The sequence below is a fragment of the Lagenorhynchus albirostris genome, chromosome 18, assembly GCF_949774975.1.
Source record: "Lagenorhynchus albirostris chromosome 18, mLagAlb1.1, whole genome shotgun sequence".
NCBI classification, from domain to species: domain Eukaryota; kingdom Metazoa; phylum Chordata; class Mammalia; order Artiodactyla; family Delphinidae; genus Lagenorhynchus; species Lagenorhynchus albirostris.
Genome location: NC_083112.1, coordinates 67,219,803 through 67,236,857, shown reverse-complemented (window position 1 = coordinate 67,236,857; position 17,055 = coordinate 67,219,803). Strand labels below are relative to the sequence as shown.

Sequence of the window (17,055 nt, the reverse complement as noted above, 5' to 3'; positions counted from 1 at the left end):
GGCTAGTACCTTCGGGCATGGACAGCTGCCTTACTGATATGCCACCACCCAACACTTAGGAGGCTGTTGGTACAAAAAGGCCAGAAAATGGAATGAAAAGGTAACCACTAGTATGTTCTCTGTATCTGTGAGTGTGCTTCTTATATGTTATATTCACTAGTTTCTTGTATTTTTTAGATTCCACATATGTGACATCATACAGTATTTATCTTTTTCTGGCTGACTTATTTCACTGAACATGATGCCCTCCAAGTCCATCCATGTTGCTGTGAATGGTAAAATTTCGTTCTTTTTCTATGACTGACTAGTACTCCATTGTCTGTGTGTGTGTGTGTGTGTGTGTGTGTGTGTGTGTGTGTGTGTACATGGATATACATATATATGTATATATACACACACACACCACATCTTCTTTATCCATTCTTCTGTTGATGGACACGTAGGTTGTTGCTATGTCTTGGCTACTGTAAATATGCTGCTATGAACATTGGGGTGCAAGTGTCTTTTCAAATGAGTGTTTTTGTTTTTTTGGATATATACCCAGGAGTGGAATTGCTGGGTCATATGGTAGTTCTATTTTTAAAACTTAACATTTAGATATAGATTTAACATTTAGATGTAGCTGGGCTGTGAAAAGCCACATCTAGACTTGACAAAGAGGAATACATATTCTCCAGAGTGTCTGGACTAGGAAATGGATGGGCTAACTAGACGGTACTTGGGCTGAACTGCTTTGGGGAAGAGGTAAGTACATGGATGGATACGCATAGGTTGGCTGTATCACGTTGGGGGGCAGTACAGAAGAAATTATATGTATGGAAAAAGAGAATGTGTGTGTGCGCACAAGTGTATGTATGTGTGTATATGTCTGCGTACATGCCTATGCTGGTCAGTCAGGGGCTGGAATGTATCAGGCCAGGAGTCTTTTTTCCGTTGGGAAACTGCCCCTTCCATGTTGCATGCTTTGGGGATTGGACTCTTCCACCTCTGTGTCTCCTTGTCCTCTGTGGGGAGGAAGATCTCCGCGTCTTACTCTTCCGCCATCTTCCTCAACTCCCTCCTTGTCCTCTGGTCACAAGAATAAACGTGCACATGCACGAATTTGTGTTCCTCCACTAGATGTGGCCTAGGGACACTGAGTAAGAGAAAGTCACTCTTTCTGGGGTTGCAAAGACTATATAGAGTGACTCTTGTCATCACACAGAGAGGACTCATATGCGGATGAAGCCATGCAGAGGTTAGCAGGAGTGACACATAGAAAGACAGAGCTCTGATTTTATCATTGAACCCACCCTCCTGGACTTATCCATGCCTGACTTAGCCAAGCTTGGATTTCCGTCACTGAGCTAAAATTTCCCCTTTTTGCTATGGAGGTTTGAGCTAGATTTTTGTCACTTGTTATTCAAGGATCTCTGACTAATAGTATCACTAACATAGCTTCTTAGGAAAGCAAATATATCTGGGCTGGAAAATCAAGGTATGGGACTACATGCTTATCCTTTTGCCGGCAAAGTCTTGATGACAGGGTAGTGCAAGGCCAGTATTTTCATGAGGATTCCAAGTATACTTGGTTCTGTGCATTTCGGAACTAAGGCCCGCAACCACTGCCTGCAGCTCATAGGCACATTTTGTCTTTGTGTGGTTATCCAATGTTCCTTAAGCACAGAATTCCCTAGATCTGCTTGAAGTGAAAATTAAAATCATTTTCTACAATTTATCTTCTGTGTCAGAAAACAGGGCCAAGGGCTTTTAAGAACTGGTGCTGCAGTTCCGTGACTGTAGGATGAATGACATCACCCTTCTGGGGATGATTTCATTTATGCCCTTTCTGAATACTCTGAAAGCAAACCCAGCCTTGGGAGAGAGGGAAATACACACACACACAGCGCTTGAGGAGCCTTTGTATACGGAAGCTGATTGGCGGGGTCAAGCGGCCACTATTCAGAGGGTGACGAGCTCTGTTATCTGGCTCTCTGCCAGGCAAAATTGCACATGAGAATTTTTCTAGTGAGGCTGTTCCAGTGAGTCCTTCTGGAGAGACTAAGCCCCCCTGTTGTGAGCCCCTAGAACTGTCACGCCAGGAACACACAACAGGAAGTCCCCTCGTCTGCTGTGGGCTCAGACTCCAACCCTCCTGGTGAACTGTACCTCCAGGTACAGTGATACTCACGGGTGAAGGAGGCACTAAAAAGAAAAACAGACCTTATTAAAGCACAACCTTTTGGCTTAAATGAGTGCTTAAATAAGTGCTTACTACTTTTAATGAACTCCCTGCAAAATCTACTGAACTTTTTTTTCTGGTAGGTATTGCCATGTATTCCAGATGATTTCTTCTCATTAGAAATATTTTACCAAGCAAACACCTAGCTCTGCTCTCAGCTGTCCAGTGATTGGAGATGAGTGCTCTGGTTTCTATGCAGGATCAAGTTAAGGGACTACGCCCAAGGAAATATGAAGCAATGCTTCTGAGCAGAAATGTGAAATGCGAAGTGTGTAGAAAGGCCTTGGGAGAAGAAAAAGGAAATTCTTGTTCATGGAGCTAAGCCTGGAGGAGCCAGTTAAAGTGGGTGACCAGAAATGCATTTACAGTGAGAAGGGTGTGTTATGGGCTGAATCGTGTCCCCTGACCCCATTCATATGTTAAAATCTTGATCTGAAGTATCTTAGAATGTGACTGTATTTGGAGATAGTCTTTAAAGAGGTAATTAACATTGAAGTCATTAGGGTGAACCCTAATCAAATATGATGAGCGTTCTTATAAGGAGAGAACAGGACACAGACACACAGACATACACAAACACATAGGGAAGACCATGTGAGGACACAGGGAGAAAATGGCCAGCCACAAGCCAAGGAGAGAGGCCTCAGAAGAAACCCATCCTGCTGACACCTCGATCTTGGACTTCTAGCTTCCAAAAGACTGTGAGGAAATAAATTTTTGTCGTTTAAGTCACCTAGTCCTTGGTACTTCGTAATGGCATCCCTAGGAAACAAAGGCAGATTGACTTAGAGTGATACTGCTGTGAGGGCTTGCCCTCTGAGCCCCGCACCCACAGAATGATACGTCATTTGCACCATTCTTCAATGGTAGCTGGATCTTTTCCTAGGGCTTTAGATATATTTTCTCGCTGTCACGTCATCCAACTGTGACCAGACATGCTTCTTTATGCTGGTCTTAATTATCTGTCTTCCTCTTTTGTGTCTTCACCTGCTTAACATGTGTAGAAATTTGTTAAGCCTTCTGTTAGTTACTTATCCAAGCTACTCATATTTCTCTTTAAAGTTCACCAATGGAAGTCCCTTTCTTTAATCTGTACATTTAAATTGCTAATGTGCTACTTGTCTAGCTGTTCTTTATGAAGTGGCATTTGGGGGTGTTTATCTTTTCAACTCAGAAGGAGAAGTGAAGGGACTGATTGTTGAATTCTTGTTTTCGGCTGAGCTTTTCGAGCTCTGCTGAGACTATGAGCTGGCTTAGGGGAAGTCAAACACAAGGGCTCTATATTTGGAGGGGTATGCAAACGTCCTCTGTGGTCCCGAGTATATGTGAGAGCACAATGCATTGCCCAATTCGTGTCTTTAAGTCAACACAAAAGACAAAGAGGGTCAGAGGATGAAAATAATTCCATGGGTTAGAGCATCTCCATGGAGACCAGGAAATGCATAATCTCTATGGAGACCCTCAAAATCTCTCCTTCTGAAATTATAGTAGTGTATGATCTGTTGTGATTGTCATTGAGAGTGGAGGGAAAGTGCCAAGAGGAAGAGGATGAGAGGATAATCCTCTTCTTTCCTTAGTGGAAATCATGGCTAGCGTGGCTCTAATTTTAAGCAATTGGTATTGTAAGATTCTGAAATTAGGATTCTGGGAGACCACGTCACCCAGGGTGGGATGAGGCACGTGAGGCTCGGGTTGTTTATATGCCCAGCGCTGAAGTAGATGTCTGACATAAATTAGCATTCAAAAAATGTGTTACTATCTGAATGAATGTAATGAACAATTGGGCAGGATCTCATCATTAGCTCAGGCCCTGTCAATCATCTCTGCTCTGCTAAAACAAAGGGAGAGGGCTACTGTCAGGGCCATACTGGGTACCGTCTGCATATGACTGAGCGGAGCCAGTAACTCCTGTTTTCTCTTTTCTCTTTCAAGGAGAATGCTGCTCAATTGTATAAATATGGTCAAAGGAGGAAATAAAGTTTAGTTGTGGTGAGGAGATAAACAGGGTATAGGGAAACGGACCAGCTAATGAATGCAAGTCACTGTGTCCAGATAAATCCCATCCCATGGTAACCTACGTGTTCTTAGCCCTACTAGCCTCTGGATACAAAATGGGATTCTGAATACTTTTTATGCCCAGATTATTATGGTTCAATGCCCCCCGTGGCTCCTTCATTGGAAATTAGCCTACTGCAAAGTAGGCCCAAGGGTTCTTTGAGTTTCCTATGGTACTGCCTTAGATTAGTGCCCAGACATTTCTGTCCACTTGTCCTGTTTCTTCCTCATCTTGCTGCCATGTTATTGGCCTGACGGCTGACGCTAAGGAGAGACCTCTTAGCATGATGGTCTCTATTGGATGACTACTGATTTAAAAAAATCATCTTTAATTCGAGATAGACACTGTTAAGTCTTGGTGTATATATAGATAGTTCCAGGTTTTTCTCTATTTATTTACACATAAAATTATATATATGTATGTGATATATATTTAAATATAACTTCATACATATGAAGTAGCTTGAGATCAGACTATACATACTGCTTTGTACCCTCCATTTCCTTAACAATATATAATGAAAATATTTTTCCATGTTACTAAATATTGAAGTACATCATTTTAAATGACTGTATGAATATATTATCATTTAAGTAACAATCTCTGTTAGACTTTTAATCTGTTCCCAGTTTTCCCATGACCATAAATATCACCGCATCACATCTTTTTTTATCCATTCTCCTGTACTTCTCGGTTGTTTCCTTACGATATGTTATTGTAAGTAAAATTCCTGGGTTGAAGATGATGAACTTTTAATATTCATGCTCTTGCCTGTTTTGCCATCCATCTCTTTATGTACCCATTTTTTTGGTACACAAAATTTACACAAGCTGGTGAGCTCTTAAGGATCAGGGTTCATGCTTTCTTTAACTTTGTATCTGCCATATTCTCTTCATAGTACTTGGGGGTGGAAGGGCTTCAGGACTCAGTGAAGACAGTGCACCAGTGACAACCATGAAGGTATCTGAAAGTGTCCTGGAGGATGCCTCGGAAAAACATGCATATTTCCAAAGGGAAAGCAGGGATTGCGTTTTAGCACCTCGCTCCTTGTCTGATCCAGAGCACACGAGGGCACTCTGAATACAGTGACACTTCATAGAATAAACACTCCTTACTTCGGTGGAGGACTTTTTAGGTTCTTCCAATAGTCTGTGAACTCTCAGGGGCTCATTTTTGTACGTCCAAACTCGCCCAGCCATGGTGCAATGAGGGCATTCATGGGCATGAATGAGATGCCGGGGTCCTAGCAACCTGGGAAGCAGATCACTTCAGTGGCTGCCACTGTTTGTCGTTGTAAATAAAATACTACTTTCTGGAGGCAGCACTGACTCATTCCTTCTTATTTCTTTCCTCTGCAGTTGGAGGAGAGGTGGCTAAAAGGTGGAGGCAGCCGAAAGAGCGGGAGAAGGCCAGGGGTAAGTCTAGACACGGTTTCCTTCCATTGTCTTCCCTTCCTCCTTGCCCCTCCCTCACCCATTTTCCCTTCTCGCTGGTGGACGCCCCCGCCTTGGTCCGGAGCCCAGAGATGGTGGGGTTCAACCCCCCTCGCTTTTTAGCTAAGTTAACAGCTCCTAGCATTCCAAGCGGGGTGTTTTCCAGTAGCCAAAGCACCGGGAATTAACAGCTCTCGGCCTCTCCCCTCCGGCTTTCCTCCTTGGGTTGGCTGGAAACTTCACCCAGACACCGAAGAAGCTCCGCCCCGGTAGTTTTGAACCGGCCACTGGCTGAGGCTCCGCTGGGCACTCTCCCTCCCGAGGTCCCCCTGCCCGAGGCTCTGCCCTCTGGAAGGTCGCCTGGAGCCCGCTGCCCCGGGGCCAGGCGGAGAGGGGTGGGCTGGCGTGAAGGGCAGGAGAGAGGTGGTAGAGTAAGACCTGGTACTCACAGCGCCCTCACTGCCCAGACCCGCTGGGCGCCCGACCGGCCCGTACTTGGGGGGCGGGATGGGCACGTGGCCCACCCCCGGCTCGGACCGGTCCCCGCGCTCCACTGGCCGGGGGGTCGCATCAACTGAGGCCCCCTCCCCGCACCCGTCCGCGCGTCCACCTCCCCGCTCCGCCCCGCCCCGGCGGCTGCGAGGCGGTGCAGCCCGCCGGAGACGCGCGGACCTCCACCCGCTCCGGCAGGCTGCGGCGCAGGCGGCGGCGCAGGCGGCTGCGGCCTAGGGCGCCGGGCGGCCGCGAGCCTCCTCCCCCTCCCGGAAGCGCGGGGCGGGGTCCCCGGCCGGGCCGCGGGGGCGGGCGCGGGGGCCGGGCCGGGGCGGGGCGCGCTCCGGGCTCGGCGCTCGCGGGCTCGGCCGGCTGTGCCCGTCCACTCCGGCTCCAGGCGGCCAGCGCTCGGGCCCAGGCCGCCAGGTTCCAGCCAAGCAGCAGCAGCAGTAGCAGCAGCAGCGGCGGCAGCTCGCGGGGAGACCCCGCGCTCCTGGCAACCCCCCCCAGTGCGGTGCATGGAGACGAGGCCCTCCGCTCGCCCCTGAGCCCGCCGCCCGGCCCGGGACCCGCGGGGGCTGGGGTGGTCTCGGGCTCCGGCCGGCCCCGCCGCCCGAGGGCTGCGCGCGGCCCGCGGGCCTCGTCGCCCGCGCGGATCGCCGCGGCCCGGCCGTCCCGTCCCAGGAAGTGGCCGTCCTGACCGCCATGGCTCACTCCCCGGTGCAGTCGGGCCTGCCCGGCATGCAGGTAGGCAGAGACCGGGCCGCCGAGGGGAGGGAGGGATGCGCGGGCCGGGGCGGAAGCGGGGAACTTGGCGGTGTAAACACGGCCCCCCCACCACGCTGCACCTTCCGGGGTCGCGCCGGCCTCCCGCGTCGTGCTGGCAGCGCCCGGGGTGCCCTGCCCAGCGGACACGGGTGCGTGTGTGCAGGGGCCTGGGGGCCGCGGCCCGGAGGCGGCCCTCGCCGGCCGGGAGTCGCGGCGGTCGAGCGGGGGGATGTGGGGCTGCCGGCCGCTGCGCCCTCCTCGCTTCCCTCTCCCCCCGGGGCCTCCCGAGCCGCAGGCCCCGCGCCGGCCCATTCCCGGGGAGAAGTGATGTGGAGAAATGCCCTCGGAGGCCCGGCTCGCTCTCAGGGCCCCGGCGCGGGCGGGGGGCGGTGAAGGCCCGGGTTCCCCTCGGCGAGGGGGCGGTAAAGTTGAGGGGCGGGGAGGGCCTCGGTCGCGCCACGGCTAGTCCCGGGCCCGGAGGGCGGAGGAGGAGGCAGGGCGGGGTGGAGGAAGGTGCCACCGCCAGCTCCACTTCCAGCGCGTCTGTTCCGCGCGTTTCCTCCCGGTGCAGATGGAGGGGAAAGTGCGAGCCTTCAACCCTTCTGGAAGAAGGAATCGATGGCACAGAGTGCACTCGAGTGTGGATCCCGGGACTCAGGGCTTTGGCTTGGAGTCTTGATTGGATCCAGCTGAGTCCCTTCCCAGAAATCCTCTCCGTTGCCACTTTGTGGCCTCTTGGCCTCCCAGTGACTTTTTTTGGAGTGGGGTAAAGGGGGAGAAGTTGAATTTCAAATTTACACGGATGCTTTAAGGTTTTTCGCCATCGGGGACTGTTTTTAGCCCTTTGAAAGATAAAACCACTGCCCTTCTTGGCTAATTTGTAATGTTTGTAAGCGCGTAAATGGGGGCAAAATGTTTAGGATTAAAATCTGACGGTACAGTTAGGGAATGTCTTTAAAGTTTGGCTCTCCCGGGTTAGCCGAGTAAGGGAGCAGAGGAGCTTTAAGAAAACAAACACAAGTATCCCAGTGGACTATTTATTTTACAGCGTTCTACGGGCTCATTTTCTCCCCCCCCCCCAACTCTTGAGGGATGAGAAGTGCAGTATTCGGACCTGGACTCCATAGGAGCCGGGAATCTGCCCCCTCCTTAAAGAGAGAGCATTCCTCTCTTTCTCTCCCTCTAAATCTGAAAAAGAAAACTCGATTTCATTGTTCAGGTTTGATATCTAGAAAAATAAGAACACAGAGTTACCAGAATTGTAACCTCTTTAAAAAAAATGTTGTAACAGTTAACATTAATAATTTGACGGTGCTTGAAGAAAACTGTCCTTGAATCTCACGTAAAGAGCTGTTAAACTCAACACGCATTTAAAACCTAAGCTTCTGCTGACCGCTAGGTAAAAATCAGATGTGGTTTCTTGGTATTTCCTAAAAATTCCTGCTTTGGTTTGAATTTAGAGACAGGAAGGCAGGGTGAACTGGGTAAAAAATTATTTCTGACCAGTAGAGCAAGAAGGGCCTCTTGTAATGATTAAAAAATACATTTGCTGGGTACTTTCTTTAGACAGACTCTTATGCTGTTAATCAGGTTGTAATCTAGCGCACTTGCCTCACTTAGAGCTTACCATGGAGGTATTCAGCTTTTGTGGAAAGCGAATCAGTTTAAAAAGGTACTTAAAGCCTCGCTGGCTGGTGCCCTGAAGTCAGTATCAGATGGTCACCAGGTGGTGTCTAGTCTCAACACTCCTTTTGTCCTCCCCTTTTAATTTTTTTCTTCAAGAGTGTGGGCCGGAATTCTTAAATCGTGGGAAAAGAAGGTACATTTCTTTTAATAATTGGGCCTCCCAAATGTATTTCCTAGGTAGTGTTACAAGGGAACTGTTTTTATTTTGCTTTCTCAGTGGAAAGGCTGATAAATTTTTGTTGGGTTGAAACAACCAAATTTTCAGCCGTTACAGTTTTAGGGTCGCGAAGGTGGCTTCTGACAGAGTCATCCCTGTATTTAAGTGCATCTACACACTGTATGATGATTGTTTTTAGTGTGCCATTTGGGGAAGAACATTCCTTCCCTCTCCCTTCCACTCCCAAAGAAAAACAACCAGCACATTTATTTCCTACTTTGAATCAGCAGCTGTTGCTGCCCAGGGAGGCCTTCCTCAGAGTTGTTGTTGAGGATTAAATTAAAGGCACACCTGCCTCCAACTGCTCTCCAGGCTAAAACAGGAGGAAAGAAGTACTAACCCTCCTGTGCTGTGTCCCGATACATCCCATAACCTCCCTTTTTTCGTCTCTCATCTCCTGATGAGGGTTCGTAAGGAGTTGGCTTAAAAATTTCAGAAAGACAGCAGAGTGAATTCAGGCAGCCTAGGCAAAGATGCTTAAAAAATAAACCTGAATGACAGCATAATTTCAGTGAAAACATCATTTTCATTGTCTTGCAAATCATTTTTATGCCTCTTGATTCTTATTGGTACTGCTTGAGGCATAGGTGTAATGTATGCCATTTTCTAGACGTGGAAACCAGCAGAGACTGAACTGACCAAGGTGAGATAGTGCCTTATGTGGCAAAGTTGTGATTGGAAACCAGGTCTTTCCTGCCCTCAAGACCCATTCTCTTACTCACCATGCTGTGTTATTGCTTTATTATTACTCTAGCAAACAGTAATGCTTATTTCATTCCAACTTGGGTTTGCTGAAGAAATTAAAATACGGTATTTTATTTGTTCAATCAGCAACCGTTATTGAACACTGTTGTGCCGGGTGCTCGGTGAGGGTTGATGACTGTAAATCTGAGTGAGTTATGAGTGATCCTGTTTAATAACCTTTTCATGAAGGCTGCCAGGGGCCTTTCCTCTTTTTTTTTTTTAAACCTCCCACCCAGTTTCATATTAGCATGGGGGAAAAAAATAGAAATCATGAACTGAATGTAATAACTACGAATAGATATAAAGAAATTCAGTTGAGTTGTGGATTTAACTACTCCCTGTCCTTCACTGAACATTTGTTGCTTCTCTCGATTTAATTCAGCTTCAGCTGGAGGCAGCAGCATCCATCAGCTTTTAGTTGCATAAGTTGTAATTTAAAAAGAATTAGATTTTGGTTTGTAAGTTTCTATAGCGGAATTTTATCAGTCACTTGAAACCTTTTCTGGACCGTGACCCGTGTAAGAAATATATTTTACATCAAGACCTGAAAGTTAACGTTTCCGAAGACAGCCCTAATCCTCACTACTTGTGATGTACTGTTGTGTGATGCATTTTATTAAGAAGAAAAAAAAAGAGCTGCTGCAAAACTAAATTGATTTCACAGCTGACTGAATTACACTAATTTGATATGTAACATGTATGACAGGACCTGAGTTAGTTTAGCATGTTTTGAGGATGTCATGCATGTAAGATATTCTCATATTTGAAAGTACAGACCGTTTACAGGAACAGCTGGAAAACGTAAAGTCTCTACTTTATTAACATCATCTTTGCGTTTCTCTGGCTGCTTGGAGAGACCTTTTGCTGAGAATGCCCCTCTGTGTGGGGAGAGAGAGAGACGTTTAATGGCCAATTTGGGTGAGTTGGGAACTTTTCTCCAGTGCTCTTCCTTACCCTGGGGAAACCTGTGCGCTCTGGAAATCTGGGAGGAGAAGACAAACAGAAGGACAGCTGCATTTAATCTTGCCTGAAGAGCTCTGGTACTTTTTCCTCCGCGGGTGTGGACGTTCAGGGTATTTGTGAGGTGGTGGTGCAGCGTTGGACTGGGCGAGGAGCCGCGTCCTTGCCGCGCATTTCCCCAGCAGCCGCGGCAGGTGTAGGTGAGACCCTCCTCCTGGCCGGTGCTCAGGAGGTCAGCAGCCTAGCGAGGGCCGACTGGGGTGCTCTCCCCGAGAAGGTTCAGATGAGCCGGGGAGGGGTGCGCAGAGAGCAGGGCGCGGGGTGCGAGGGCGGACTCGCGGCGCCCAGCCGGGGCCCTGGAGCTGGAGGGGCGGCAGCCGGGGAGGGGGCCTGCGTTCCCCGCCGCCTAGGGCGGCGCACTGTCCGGACGCTGCTTCCTCCGGGCACGTGGTGGGCCAAGGTGGAAGGATGCTGGGAGCGCTGGCTGCTGCTGGGAAGGCGGCGGTGGCTCTCTGGGCGAGAGGCCCCCAGGATGGCGAGAGGAGGAGGCTGAAATGGTGGGAGGGTCTCGTGTCCACCTGCAGCGCAGGTGGACCTTTCAGCAAGGTTGCCTCAAACCTTGTAATGTGAACTCTTAGCCAACATTTTATAGTCCTTATTAGTCTCCTTCACGCCCCTTGCTTTTGACCTTTTCCCATGCTCTATGCTCTAAGGAAAATGAAGACACATTCTCTGTTATTGTTAGTAGCCTATATTTAAGGTGTTTTTTTTTAATACGCATTTCAAGACTTCATATTCCCTCTTCTCTATCACCAAAATTTAACAGTGTTAAGAATTTGTTTTGCTTAAAGTCAGTTTGGGAGGGGGAGGGTCGTCAGAAGATTAAAATAGAAAACACCTTGGAGGAGTCCAGGACATTTTGGTTCTAATCCCGTATCAGGGAATGTTCTTGATAGTATTTCGCGTACAACCAGTGACCTTCAAGTAGAAATTGGTCAGATTAGACTTTTCTAGGCAGCTAACGCAGCACCGTGTCCCGGCGGAGGGTAGTTACGGGCAAGTGGCACCGTTGCTTTCTTGTTCCTTTCTGTCATTTTTGTGGTCATCTTTGAGTTAACTCTTCTGGTGTGTGGAGCCGAGTTTACTTATTTGATGCGACTTGACACAGCTTTTGAGTTGAACAGTTTTTCTAGGACTTTGGTACGAGATGCAGTGTGAGGCGTTTCTGAAGAAATGAGCCTGTTGGTAGTTGTTGCTTCTTCCTGGTGTGTTTTACAGCCACACTGAGGCCAGGGTCCAGGAGCCTGAGGATCTTCGGGCTGCGTTGCTCTCTTTTCGGGTGATTTCTCCCTGTGATTCAGAATTGCCTGCTGGGAAACTCCATACCTACAGGAAGTGGACCACACCCAACCCAGTCGCGCTGTGGCTTTTTTTGGTGCTTGGGCTCAGCATTGTTATCATTAATGGAATCTTGCGGCGGGTACGAGCGAGCGCAGGAAATAGAAGTGGACTCTTACCCCTCTATTGCCACTCAGAGTCAAGCACTGTCATCCGACTGGTCGTTTCCCTGCCGTAAGTCCCGTTTTTTGCAGTGCAATACTTTTCAAACTCTCAGAGCTCAATGCTTTGAGAAAGAGAAAAACTAGAGCTCTTACAGCACCTGGCTCCTGGGGGGATGCCGCGTTTCCTAATCCTAAATGGCTCCCTGGTTTCCAAGATTTAGAGGAGGGAAAATAAGATGAGGTGTACCTTTGCTTGCGACAAGGCATAAAGCATCCCGGTTGTGTGTTACAAAGGCCCTTGGTGTGCAGCCCCCCTGGGGATGGCACTGTCCACTTACAGACCTTCCGTTGTATTTTCAGGAGGGTCTTGGTCAATAGAAGGAGCCCTGTTGGTATCTGAATACATTGTGGGAACTTTTGGAGTTTTACATTAATGCTTACCAAATACGTAGCCCGTGTTTATCTTCCCGCCAAGTCTCTTCCTGTTTTTAAAAAGACTTTCTGGCCCTAAGATTTGAAAGGACCGTGGAGGTCCACATCCTTTGTCTTCTATTAATTACTTAGGACTTTTGTTTAGTTTTTATTTGAAAAGTTATGCACGTGGTGAGGGTTGTTGGGAGAGAGCAGTTCCTTGCCGTTGGCGTCCATTTCCTCCCCTCACCCCCTCCGAAGGCAGCCCCTTCCATCCCCTTTGCTGTCAGTTGTTGTTGTTACTTCTTTGTTCACAAAGAGCATTTAAAAATCGCTGTTTCTTTTTTCCCTAGTTTCAGGCATTGTCAGTAGACTTTGGACCCTGAAGATGAGGATTTAGTTCTCGTGTCCTTGCCTCCTTCGCTCCCGTGTCCCTCCCCTCCCTGTGCCCAGTGCACTTACGTTGGTGACTTCAGTTAGATTCGTGTGTACATTAACGTGACTGTGGAAACACTAAGCCCAGCCAGCCATGAGTAAACCAGGATTACTTTTCAAATCTTGTTTGGAAGTTTATTTATTTATTTTTTTGGAAATGTAATTGTCTTAGTCTGTTTGGGCTGCTGTTACAAAATGCTGTAGACTGAGTGGCTTAAACAACAAACATTTCTCACAATTTTGGAGGCTTGGAAGCCCAAGATCAAGGCTCTGGCAGATTTTGAGTCTTTTGAGGGCCTGCTTCTGGCTGTGTTCTCACAGGGCAAAGGGGGAGGGGGTGCTCCGGGAGGTCTCCTTATAAGGGCAGCAATCCCAATCCTGAGGGCTCCACCCTCATGACCTGATCACCTCCATCACATTGAGGGTTGGGTCTCACCATATGATTTTGGGGAGGGAGCATAAACATTTACTCTGTAGCAGCACTTATAACTTATTCAACCCCAAACCCGCTGCCAGTTGTTGAAACCTCCTCTTGGGAATTTCAGGTGAGGCACACAGGCTGTCTGTCCATTTCCCTCCTCTGGAGGGAGACTCCTTCCTCTGAGCCTCCTAACTTGTATCGCTGGCATCCCCTCTGCCATCCCTCATCCTCTTTGCCTTCATCTTCGGGATTCCTTGGGCTGCTCTCTCGGGATGGCTTGTTTTCTGCGCCTCCTGCCATCTTTCTTGGTTTCCGTGACTGTGTTGGTGGAGCATATCCTGTAGTGGCCTTCCTGTGAATAGGGTGCATGGGAGATAGGTTTTTTTGAGGTCTTGGGTATCTGCAAGTTTCTTATTTTTGCCTTTCCCCTCGATTGATATTTTGGCATGGCGTTTAGTCATGGGGTGGAAATTATTTCCTTCAGAATTGTGACAGCAGCTCCACTGTGTTTTAGTTTGCAGTGTTGCTGTGGAGGAATGCGACGCCACACCGATACTGGAATCTGTGCATGCAAGCTGTTTCATTTTTCCTGAATTTCATAAGATCTGAATTTTTTCTTTGTAATCCGAAGTTTCATCATGATGTGGGTCTTCTTTTATTTTTTGTGACAGGTACTTCATAGGTCCTTAATCAGACAACTCACGTCTTTTTGTTGAATTGTTTCTTTGATTCCCTTCCCTCTCCCATTTCCTGTGTTCACTCTTTCTTAAACCCTTTATTATTTGGATGCTGGACCTTCTGGACTGGTCCTCAAGTATTCTTACCCTTTGAAACCCATTTTCCATCTCTTGTCTTTTCTCCTTGGCCTTCTGGGAGATTGTCTCAACTTTATCTTCCAGCTCTTCCAAAGAGTATTTCATTTCTGCTCTTGTTTTTTTAAATTGTGAGGGCTCTTTTTGATTCTCTGAATGTTGTTGCTTTCTTGTTTCAGTTGAAATATCTGCTTTCATCTCCCTGAGTATGTTAATTGTAGTTATGTTGTTTTTTCCCTCGGAATAGATTCTCTTCCTCCATGGCCCCTTTGCCCCCCTGTTGGTTTTGGTTTCTGTTTTTTGTGGTAGAGGCCACCCTTGAATGTCCACTCATATTTCAGAGTAGGGGACAAGCTGGTTGGAAGTCTGAACCCTGACTGGGGCTTTTTCAACCCCAGTGATGTAGGCGCTTCTGGTGGGCATGAGAGGTGAGGAACGGCTTATGTTAGTTTCTTATCGTTTTTTTTTTTTTTGCGGTATGTGGGCCTCTCACTGTTGTGGCCTCTCCCGTTGCGCAGCACAGGCTCCGGACGCGCAGGCTCAGCGGCCATGGCTGACGGGCCCAGCCGCTCCGCGGCATGAGGGATCCTCCCGGACCGGGGCACAAACCCGCGTCCCCTCCGCTTGTGGTCCCTCCTCCCACCTGAGGCTCGCTCTGGATGAGGAAAGGCTCTGAGAGCGGGCACAGTGCCCCGTGTAGTTTCTCTCCTGCTCCTGAAACCCTCCATGTTCCTTTGCAGAGAACATGCTTTCAGTTTCCTTTCCTGGGGAGGCACGGGTCAGCTTCCTGGCTGTGGGCAGCGGGTAGGCCATCTGGGTGTTCCATTGCTTCTGCAGGACTTGCAGTCACTGCTCCCCTGGGGATTCGGCAGGGGGGGTGCAGTTGATTCTCTGCTTTCTCTGCCTCGAGCTTAGCATTTGCCATCTTCCCCACCTTTCTTTCCTCCACCCACTTTCCAGCTTCTGGAATTTTCTTGCTGTGGGTGTTCTCTCCCCTCCTGGTACGTGGAGGTTTAAAGCCTTTTTTAAGAAAACCCCCTTTGTACTGTGATTTCAATGGGGTTTCAGGATTGACCAAAGTAGATCTTATGCTCAGCGTGTGCTCTCTACCTGGAAATCACTCTCTTCAATTTATAGATGAATGAACAGAATTTGAATTCCAAGGTCAGGACCGCCCGGTCCGTGGGGTGGGGAGGGACTCCTGAGCCGCGGTCCTCTTCATCACGTGATGCCTTCTGGTTTCTCTCTGGAAGAAAAAGGCAGTGTACACACACCCTCGTTTCCCATGTGTCTGTCTGTGACCTCCGCCTCCCCGACTTGAATGCTCTCTTCCGCTCTGTCTCTCATCTTCTAGTCTCGGGATTCTGCGGGCACGGAACCGTTTTCAGGGCGCCCCACGGTATCTTGTTGGAGGAACATTTGCTTAAGTCGACTGATGTTTTGGGGGTGCAGCCTTGGTCCGGGATCGAGTGTAGGCTTCCTGGGAAGCTGGCAGCGCCGCCGCCAGGGTGGGTCAGGTGCCCCTGGGGGACCCAGTCTGCACGTGTGTGGGGACCAGGCGCCTTGGACTCGGGAATCCCGCGCGTGGCTCGGTGTTGCTCCTCAAACTCTCGCGTTAGTGGGTACGTGGCTCCAAGAGTGTGCTTCCTACTTAGAACAGAGTACCTTTGGAGGTGGAAACGTACAGTGATAGACGAGTGGAAATGAAAGTAATCCAGAACCTGGGGACTGGGTGTTGGTCAGCAGCTATTTTAGGTACAGTTTCCCAGCATCACTTTAAGATCAATTTCAGTGCGGTTGACTCGAAGTTGTTAAATTGCTACCTGAACTCCTGGTGAACTGAGAACCTGCTGTAGAAAGGTCTTGTTTGAGCATTCCTTTCCTGTGTTTGATGCCCTTTCATTGTACCAAACATTTCTTGAGAGGTAATTTAAAAAGAAAAAGATATGTAAGTACAAAGAATTGCTCAGCTCCTCAGCAGTTCCTACCAGGAGGCGGGTGGCTTTTTCCTTCGGCTGCGCTGTGTTACCGGAATAGATAAGTGGGAAAAGTAAGTGGTCCTTGGCGCTCCCACGTTGATGCCCTTAGCGGGAGCCTTGTGGGAAGGGAACTCAATTTTACTGCCTCCTTCCAATACAAGGAGGGAGGAGCAGCTTAGCCCTCGGCTAATCCTCGGGGCCTCTGCGGAGGGAAGGGCTGTTAGACCAGTTTTACAGATGAGAAAACTGAGGCTTAATGAAACTGGACCGAGGCTGCCTAAGGCTGCCGCCCTGAGAGCAGAGCCCCGACTCCCTGGCTCTTGGTGCTGGCATTTGTGTTTTCTTCCTCCCTCCACCAGAGTGCCCCCGCCCCCGACGTGGCTGCTGTGTCCTTCATGACCAAATTGTGCCCCCAGCTTCCCTGAGACCAGCCCAGCCAGGGCTGGTCACTCACGGTATTTTGGTCACTTTTATTTCCATGATTTTGTTTTTTCACGTTTGAAGAAGACTTTGTTCATGTCCCAGTGTTATTCTTTTCTTTTTATTTTTTTTTTTTGCGGTACGCGGGCCTCTCACTGTTGTGGCCTCTCCCGTTGCGGAGCACAGGCTCCGGACGCGCAGGCTCAGCGGCCATGGCTCACGGGCCCAGCCGCTCCTCGGCATGTGGGATCTTACCAGACTGGGGCGCGAACCCGCGTTCCCTGCATCGGCAGGCGGACTCTCAACCACTGCGCCACCAGGAAAGCCCCCCGGTGTTATTCTTAATTGACTTCCTGGAATTTAGGATTGTGGGAGCAGGGGGAGTTGACTGGTCCCTGTTCTGTTTCTCATTGTTGTCTCTGCTGAGCCCTCATGCTGCCCTTGGGGAGGGATGGCAGCCTTTGACTTCTGTTTGTTACCTCTCAGGTGTTGCCCAGG

The 17,055-nt window shown here is 48.9% G+C and overlaps 1 protein-coding gene across 2 annotated transcripts in view; it reads left to right on the top strand.

Annotated features, from left to right (window-relative positions):
- Positions 1–257: 257 nt before the first annotated feature.
- The window catches only part of STK24 (serine/threonine kinase 24), a 108,593-nt gene continuing 91,795 nt past the window's right edge, over positions 258–17,055 (top strand). Inside the window, exons 1-2 of one of the 2 annotated variants that reach the window (XM_060129029.1) lie at positions 258–275; positions 5,636–5,692. In XM_060129029.1, the coding sequence (XP_059985012.1) occupies positions 273–275; positions 5,636–5,692 (60 nt within the window). In that variant the 5' untranslated portion in view covers positions 258–272. Of the gene's footprint in view, positions 276–5,635; positions 5,693–6,541; positions 6,950–17,055 lie in introns of those variants that run through there. The other variant, XM_060129030.1, reaches the window with a different exon arrangement.